Source organism: Siphateles boraxobius, unplaced genomic scaffold (assembly GCF_051911475.1).
Source record: "Siphateles boraxobius isolate OS27281-9 unplaced genomic scaffold, OSU_SipBor_1 22, whole genome shotgun sequence".
In the NCBI taxonomy this organism is placed as follows: domain Eukaryota; kingdom Metazoa; phylum Chordata; class Actinopteri; order Cypriniformes; family Leuciscidae; genus Siphateles; species Siphateles boraxobius.
In genome coordinates this window covers 16527682-16535000 of record NW_027508833.1, presented here as the reverse complement: position 1 = coordinate 16535000, position 7319 = coordinate 16527682, and the positions used below count along the sequence as shown (strand labels likewise).

Sequence of the window (7319 nt, the reverse complement as noted above, 5' to 3'; positions counted from 1 at the left end):
GCTTTGATAAATGTTTTTAATTTGGGGAAAAGGTGCAGGGCATTCTGGGTAGTGACCTCTATGACCTTCTCCAAGGGAATTCCTTTGATTTTGGCGATATATTCGGCACTAATGCTGATGTTCCTTGGTACATTCCTCACCTAGAGTAAAAACAGATGTAAATAATCGTCAAATCATGTTTATGACAGAAAAACTAAAAGCTGCCTTACCTGCTTCTCAGGTCCCAGCGCAGGAGCGTCCGTCTCTAAACACATGCTCTCCAGAGGAACCTGCTTCACCAGCTTCTGCTTCTTATCAAAGGTGGATATCGTGTGGTGTGTGACTAATACATGCACTGAGGTATTATAGTAAATTATACAAACAGATATACACTACAAGTTTAACATTTGGACAAGATCTTAAGATATTAAGAACATTTTCATATAAAGACTTTAGCTTAAATGCTTGAAATTAGTTTGTATACAAATATAAATTATAGATATATTTTTTTGTAAAATCTTTAAAAATAAATTCATCAAATTTGATTGAGAATGAAGAAGCCGAAATATTTAAAAATAGGTTGTATTTGTTTGACATTTCGGTCACTACATAATTCTCATATTTAGATTTCTGTTCATTTTTACTGTTCAATTATACTTCATTGTTCAAGCTTTTGATTTGGAGTGTATGTCTATTAGCAGAGCACATACTGTAAAGAGAGCTTGCAAATATTGGCACGAGGAGGAAAACTACGGTGGCCAAGAGAGCTCAACTCACTGCAATTTAGGAAAACACAGGCAAATAGAAAAAAACACCCGCAAATTAAGAAAACATCTTCATCAGTTTCACAACACATGCACTCCAAATACTCACGACACAACCAAAAACAGAAACACACTGCAAATAGAACAGACCACAACGGAAATGTTTCCAGGGGACCCCAATAAGTGACGAACCCGGCTTGGACATGGTTATAGCGCGAAGTCTACTTTTATTTATTTATTTATTTAACTTCTTTCCCCCCCCCCAAAACATACAGAGATGACATGTTTATGACATACAAATTTGTATACAATATGCAAAAAATATATGTTCAATGTCATCAGAATACAAATGAAAAATAAAAAAATTAAATAAAGAACATGAGGGTAAGATACTAATCTATACATCAGTTACATTGTACAAATTTTGGCATGTTATGTTTAAATAAATTTCATAAGAAATGTTAGGTAATGCAGGGTTCAAAGATGAGAAGGCAAGTTTTAAAGTTGAGACACTCCCATACAGATACAGTATATAACGCAGATTTTAAAAACTTAAAATGTATTTTTATTTGAAACAGTTATGTTAACAGCAATAATAAGAAATGTCTGTCGTAAGAACACCTGGTTATGTTGCGAACTTTTGCAGCGCGTTTCTGCATTTGGTTGTGTTGTGAACTTTTGCAGAGTGTTTCTGTATTTGCTTGAGTTGTGAGTATTTGGAGCACACGTGTGTTGTGAAACTAATGAAGATGTTTTTCTATTTGCATGTATTTTCTTCAGTTGCAGCGCGTTGAGCTCTCAGCCATCGTACATAATCTTTTAACAGTTGGTTATATTTACCTGATCACTCCTTACAATGGATGGAGGTATTGAGAAAAAATAACCAGCTTTCACACCCTCCAATGCAACTGAAGGTTTTCCGTCAAATGCATGAAGAAGTGCATTTTCTACACCTTATTGAAATCAGACAAGATTGAAATCATAAAAAGCAACAGATTTATGAATAAGCAAGCACTGTTTGTCAGGCATGTTTTGGTATGTATGCATACCCAGCTCCTTCAAAAGATGGATGGTTGGTCTTCCAGCAGATCTTGAGTGTACATTCCTAACAGACAAAACTCACTGCTATATGAAAGATCATAGTGTCATTTTTTATGTGCATAAATATACAAAGCCAGAAGCATGACACTTACAGAGGCAGATTTAACTGTTTCGCGATTTCAGCCTGTCGAATGAGTACCTGTCTCTGTCCGTCTTTCCCAGCGTCGCTGTTGACTACACGTGGACTGAAATCCAGGCCAACCTATATGTAATGATAAATATTTAAACATTTATAAAAACATCATAACACTGAATATGTACTGATGTACTTCATTTATGTACTGATGGAAGAGGAAGACTATGTTTTTTGCCTGCATTAACAAAAGTTTGACCAACAATGTTCGACTGCTCATTGCATTATGCAGTTGTGAAACAATTTTTAACAATTAAAGGTAGGCGATTTTTTTGAACAGTTTTAATTACACTGGTTTAATCTCTCTTCTCATCCTGATAGCAATCAATACTAGAAGTGGTCTAAATATTAAAATATGTACATATATCTTTTGTGGAAGACTCAGGACCAAAAAAAAGTTCATCCAATCATTGCATTCGGTCCGAATGCAATGATAGTATGTCCCACTTGTCTGTCAACATATGTATACCTCCGCGCACCTGCTCGCGCAGACATCACACGTCATCAGTGCGTTTTGTGAGGTTATGCAGAGTTAAGCCTTGTCCACACTAATATATGTTTTCGTTTGAGAACACATCTTTTTCTATCCGTTTTGTCCTTAAAGATAGAGCGTTTTTATTAAAGAAAATTAAGCTTTTTGAAAACGCTCTCCAAAGTAGATAAATTTGGAAATGCCGTTTTCAAGTTGTAGTGTTGACTGTCAAAACGGAGGTATTATGATGTAAGTTTAGTCATGTGACGCATATTGAAGCCATGGATATTGATGTTTATACAGGTATTGTGCCTGTTAGGTGCTATTCACTTTCACACAGTTGCTAAAATATGTTTACTCGCATTTTCTGTCTTGCAGCAAAACATGAGAGCAGTTGCGTTTTAGACCAAAAATATGGTGACTCAGTGCGACCTGGACGCATCAGTGAATGGTGAGATATTTTGCTAAATAAAATTATCCTGCCAGAAGAATTGCGCGATAACTTGTAACTTAATTTATTTTTACATTCCATTTTTCATCATACTATCATCTCAGTGAGCTTTTGTGAGGGTTTACATATGCGCAGTAAGGTGAATTTAGCGTTTTCAGATGTTTCAGTGTGGATGAGAAACTTTTGGAAAACGTTTGAAAACACAAATGTGGACGGAGAGCGTTTTTAAACAAAAACGCTGTTTTCAAATATATCCAGATTAATGTAGACGCAGCCTTAGACCGACAGTCACAAACAAACAGCAGCTGCCTTTTACAGTTCCTCCTGAACCAAAACAATAAACTTATGCTGCGTTTACACCCTCTCATAACCGTAATAACGAGATGGCAACCCGTGACGTTCTACCCGGAGCTGTTCACGTCCTCAGACTCGGATTTATGCTCTTCTATGTCAACACTATCAACAGTGAAATTAATCTGCAGCAGTCAGGTGGTACAACTAAAGATCTTTAAGTTGTTTGCGTTCATTATGATTGTAATATTATGTGCTTTGAGACATGAGGTAATTTAACACCGTCTCTGGTGACGTTTTTGTTTGCTTTGTTTTGAAGGAGGCATGGCTTTAGAAAGCGCTGTGAAGAGAGGTTGGGATCTCATGCTTTCAGAGCTAACTTGCTATTGCTAGCTTCTCCGAAATTGCCTAATCTACCTTTAAGGGATTAAAATTTACAGAACTCTATTCTCTACTTATAAGAACTAGTTAGACATTCAGTATGTCTAACCTCACCAATAGCCACAATGTGCTGTTTGTATTTGTCAATCAGCGGTAATGCAGCATCTAAATCCTGTGGGACAGAAAGAAGGAAACCGTGTAAGCTGTAAGACAGTAAATAAAATAAATGTATCTTTATACGCATATGTTTCAGACCTCCGGTACGGCTCCTCTGGGTTGTGCTGGATCTTGGACAGGATGAACTCCAAGACATGGCATAATGAATCCAGGGAACCTATAGGAAATTTATAGCCATTTAATATTGAGTTTGCGGGAAATAATACACAAGATAATATGTAAGATATACCTTTGTGAGAGCTGTATAATTTTCTCAAATTCACCAGCATGCTCTGCTACAGCAAGAAGGGCAACAAGCCCAGCCTAAAAAATAAAAACAAACATTACTGCACTCTTAATATGGGTATCAGATTGGACAGAGAATATAGATTGAAATAGGTACCTTTTTAGACTCTCCAATGACATCATCAATGTCCTAAATAAACACAACACACACTCATTAAAGAACTTCTCAGATAGTTCTATAGTATTATGAACATTGCAACAATTTTTCTTTCTTACACTGTCAAAATCCTCGGCAGAAATATGACAGTGACAGTCGATATATCCTTGCATAGATGTAGATTTTCAGATCGTTGATAAAACCAAAGTCCACGCGGATCACTTCATGTAAACTAGTACATAACAGGATGTGACGAATCCCACTACAGCGAAGGTTTATGTCATGAATATTATTTAGGTCCTCCAGCATAGTTTTAGCCAATCATCGTCGAACGTCGTCTTACCTAGTTAATATTCATAAATCGACCCTTCGCAGTGGTGGCGCTTGTTTCCAGGTTTTGAATGAGGAAGCTTCCTGCTGTATTTTAAACGTTTTGTTAAGCAGTTGGCAGGTATATCACGTGAGTTTATGTAGACAACCACAACACATCATGTGATCTGAAACAACTCTCATTTGATCGCTGTGAATAAGAGACAGCGGCAGCATAATGCATCACTGGGGTGTTCTGTCCCTTTATTTACTCTCGATTGGCAGCTGCCTTTGTCAATACAAACCTACGTGGGAATCAATTGATTCAAGACCCCTACCGGAATGGTTCGATCAAGCCAAATTCGGCATTTTCATTCACTGGGGAGTGTTTTCAGTTCCCAGCTTTGGCAGTGAATGGTTCTGGTAAGTCTGCGACTCTGCGTCTGGTTTGACATTAGTTTTACATTCGGCACGGAGATCAGAGTTGGGGAATGTCGGAAAAGTGCAAAACGTTCAACAGTGCATGATCATGTACAAGGCATTTTTCTGTGAATACATGAATTATGCTTTAATTAAGTAACGATTCAACTTAATTTAGTCAAACAAGAAGTAGCTATATAATTTATTTATGATTTATAAATGTGCTATTATAACTGTTTAATGTAAGTGTTATATTTAAACTATTTAATTTCTTATTTCTTATTGTTTTGACCTACATATGTCAAACCACATGCAATTCAATCACTAGCTCTTGCCACATATCTTACACCGTGTTATTTTTTTGAACTGTTAAAATCTATTTAACTTCCTGGTCATGTGACCTGATGCTGCCACACACTATATTATAATAGCAAATATCACTTGCACAACTTGCATGTAGCTATGTGTTTTTTGGGAAAATTTCTTTGTTGATTTTATAAAACATTTTGAATGATTGAAATCTATTTAAATTGCTAGGGTCAAGTCAAGTCACCTTCATTTATAAAGTGCTTTTAACACTGGATTGTTTAGGGTCATTTGACCTGATTATATCACAGCCTTTTTGTATGATCATTTTGCATCATTTGCAATGATTTTATTTTTCAGAATGAGAAAGCTTACTCAGTTGTGGTATTTTGAATGTTTTGTTTTGCATTTGTTTCACACTCACAGATCATGTGAGTTTTTGTAGGCAACCTCACCACATCATGTGATTTTTAAACAACTCTCATTTGATCGTCGTCAGGGTATGCCTTTACAGTACTCGACAACAATATGCTTAAAACGGATAAGTTTATTCTTTGAGTTTTCCAACATTGTCAAAACAATCCCCATTCACACGGATTCGCAAAAAAGACTAAAAACACTGTATTCTGTTGCCAGGCCATTAGATGGCGATGAAACACTATTGACTAATACGTGAATGGATAACTTCATCGTTTTCACAGATTCATGTTTTTATTGTTTACAGTTTTCAAAAGTTTGCGTTTAAAGGCACCCAAAACGGCCTAAACTTATAAAAAAGTTTAACGTTTTTAGTTGAAAACGGTGTCGTGTAAACAGCTTAGCACAATGCTTCACTGGAGTGTCTTTGGCAGCTATTTAAATTGCTTGGGTCATGTGACCTGATGATGTCGCATTAGTTGTAATATCATTTTGTTTTTTTTTTTGTTTTTTTTTTAATAAGGAAGCGTCCTCAGTAGGTCAAAGTACTAAATTGTTTAATTTAATTTAATTTAACATTTAAGCAGTTATAACACATTTATAAATATGTAAAACACATAAATAAATGCATACATTATATTGCTACTAGTTTTTGTTTCAAATCAGATGATGTGATGCATGAACTCACCTGATCTGTCACATACCTGCCAACTGCTAAACAAAACGTTTAACATACTGTACAGCTTCTTCATTCTGAAATGTTTTTTTAATTTTTTTTTTTAAATGTTCAAACTTTTTAACTTCCCTGTCATGTGACCTAATGTTGTCACCCAAGGCCTGTTTGTATTGTCATACTGTTATCACACAAAATTAATTTCATTACTATGTTAAGTAAATGCTTATCAAGTGTTTTTATTAGTAGTACAACAGCCAATTGTACTATTAACTTGGCACTTTGCAGAATTTAGTGGGTCTAGGCCTTGGTGGCTTTTTCTGAGAAATGCATAAAATAAGAATATTATCATGAAAAAGAGTGGAGTGTTCACATGGACGATAGAATCAGATCAGTACGTGACTCTGGTCAGTCTTGAACCATGTGCATTGTGCTCTGCGCCATGCATTCATTAAAAAAGATGGTTAGTAAAGGAATTTTAAAGGTGCAGTAAGCGATTTCTGAGAAACGCTATTGATATTTAAAATCAACTCAAACAAACACACCCCTCCCTTCATTGTTCCACCTCCAAAATGCACAAACATGCACATAGGAAAACCCTTAGTTATAAGGTTAAGGGCAGCCTCAGTGAAACATGGGTTGCAAGAAAAAACCTAAGGGTCCACTTAAGAAACTTTAAAGGAATAGCTCACTTAAAATGAAAATTCTGTCATCATTTACTCACTCCCAAGTTTTTCCAAACCTGTGTGAGTTTCTTTTTTCTGCTTATCACAAAGGAATATATTTTGAACAATGTCGGTAACCAGACAGTTGATGGACTCGCTCTCCTCCCCAATCATGAGTGACACGCCCCCTAATGCTGATTGGCTACAAGTGTGTTGTGCTGCTCGGTCCGATCCGCTCTCAACAGCGTTTCTCAGAAATCACTTACTGCACCTTTAATTCACCAAGGAACTTAGAATGTTTACTTATGTCATATTTTTGTTTGTGTGCAGAAAACATAAGTTTAAAGACCCAACATCAGGTGCAAGTTTACTCATTATGTTCATGCACAAATGTCATG

The 7319-nt window shown here is 36.1% G+C and overlaps 2 protein-coding genes across 5 annotated transcripts in view; one reads left to right on the top strand and one right to left on the bottom strand.

The window, feature by feature from the left end:
* The window catches only part of LOC143746732 (putative deoxyribonuclease TATDN3), a 4823-nt gene extending 225 nt beyond the window's left edge, over nucleotides 1-4598 (bottom strand). The window contains exons 1-10 of one of the 4 annotated variants that reach the window (XM_077238758.1): nucleotides 4251-4598; nucleotides 4132-4164; nucleotides 3979-4052; nucleotides 3828-3906; nucleotides 3682-3744; nucleotides 1937-2046; nucleotides 1793-1848; nucleotides 1584-1696; nucleotides 210-287; nucleotides 1-140 (exon numbers count right to left, since the gene is read on the bottom strand). The exon at nucleotides 1-140 is cut by the window's left edge and continues 225 nt beyond it. In XM_077238758.1, the coding sequence (XP_077094873.1) occupies nucleotides 1-140; nucleotides 210-287; nucleotides 1584-1696; nucleotides 1793-1848; nucleotides 1937-2046; nucleotides 3682-3744; nucleotides 3828-3906; nucleotides 3979-4052; nucleotides 4132-4164; nucleotides 4251-4304 (800 nt within the window). In that variant the 5' untranslated portion in view covers nucleotides 4305-4598. Of the gene's footprint in view, nucleotides 141-209; nucleotides 317-1583; nucleotides 1697-1792; nucleotides 1849-1936; nucleotides 2047-3681; nucleotides 3745-3827; nucleotides 3907-3978; nucleotides 4053-4131; nucleotides 4165-4250 lie in introns of all 4 variants that reach the window. The other 3 variants (XM_077238757.1, XM_077238759.1, XM_077238760.1) reach the window with 3 other exon arrangements.
* fuca2 (alpha-L-fucosidase 2) overlaps nucleotides 4531-7319 on the top strand; it is a 23606-nt gene continuing 20817 nt past the window's right edge. The window contains exon 1 of the mRNA XM_077238744.1: nucleotides 4531-4863. Coding sequence (XP_077094859.1) covers nucleotides 4679-4863 — 185 coding nt within the window. The 5' untranslated portion in view covers nucleotides 4531-4678. The remainder of the gene's footprint in view (nucleotides 4864-7319) is intronic.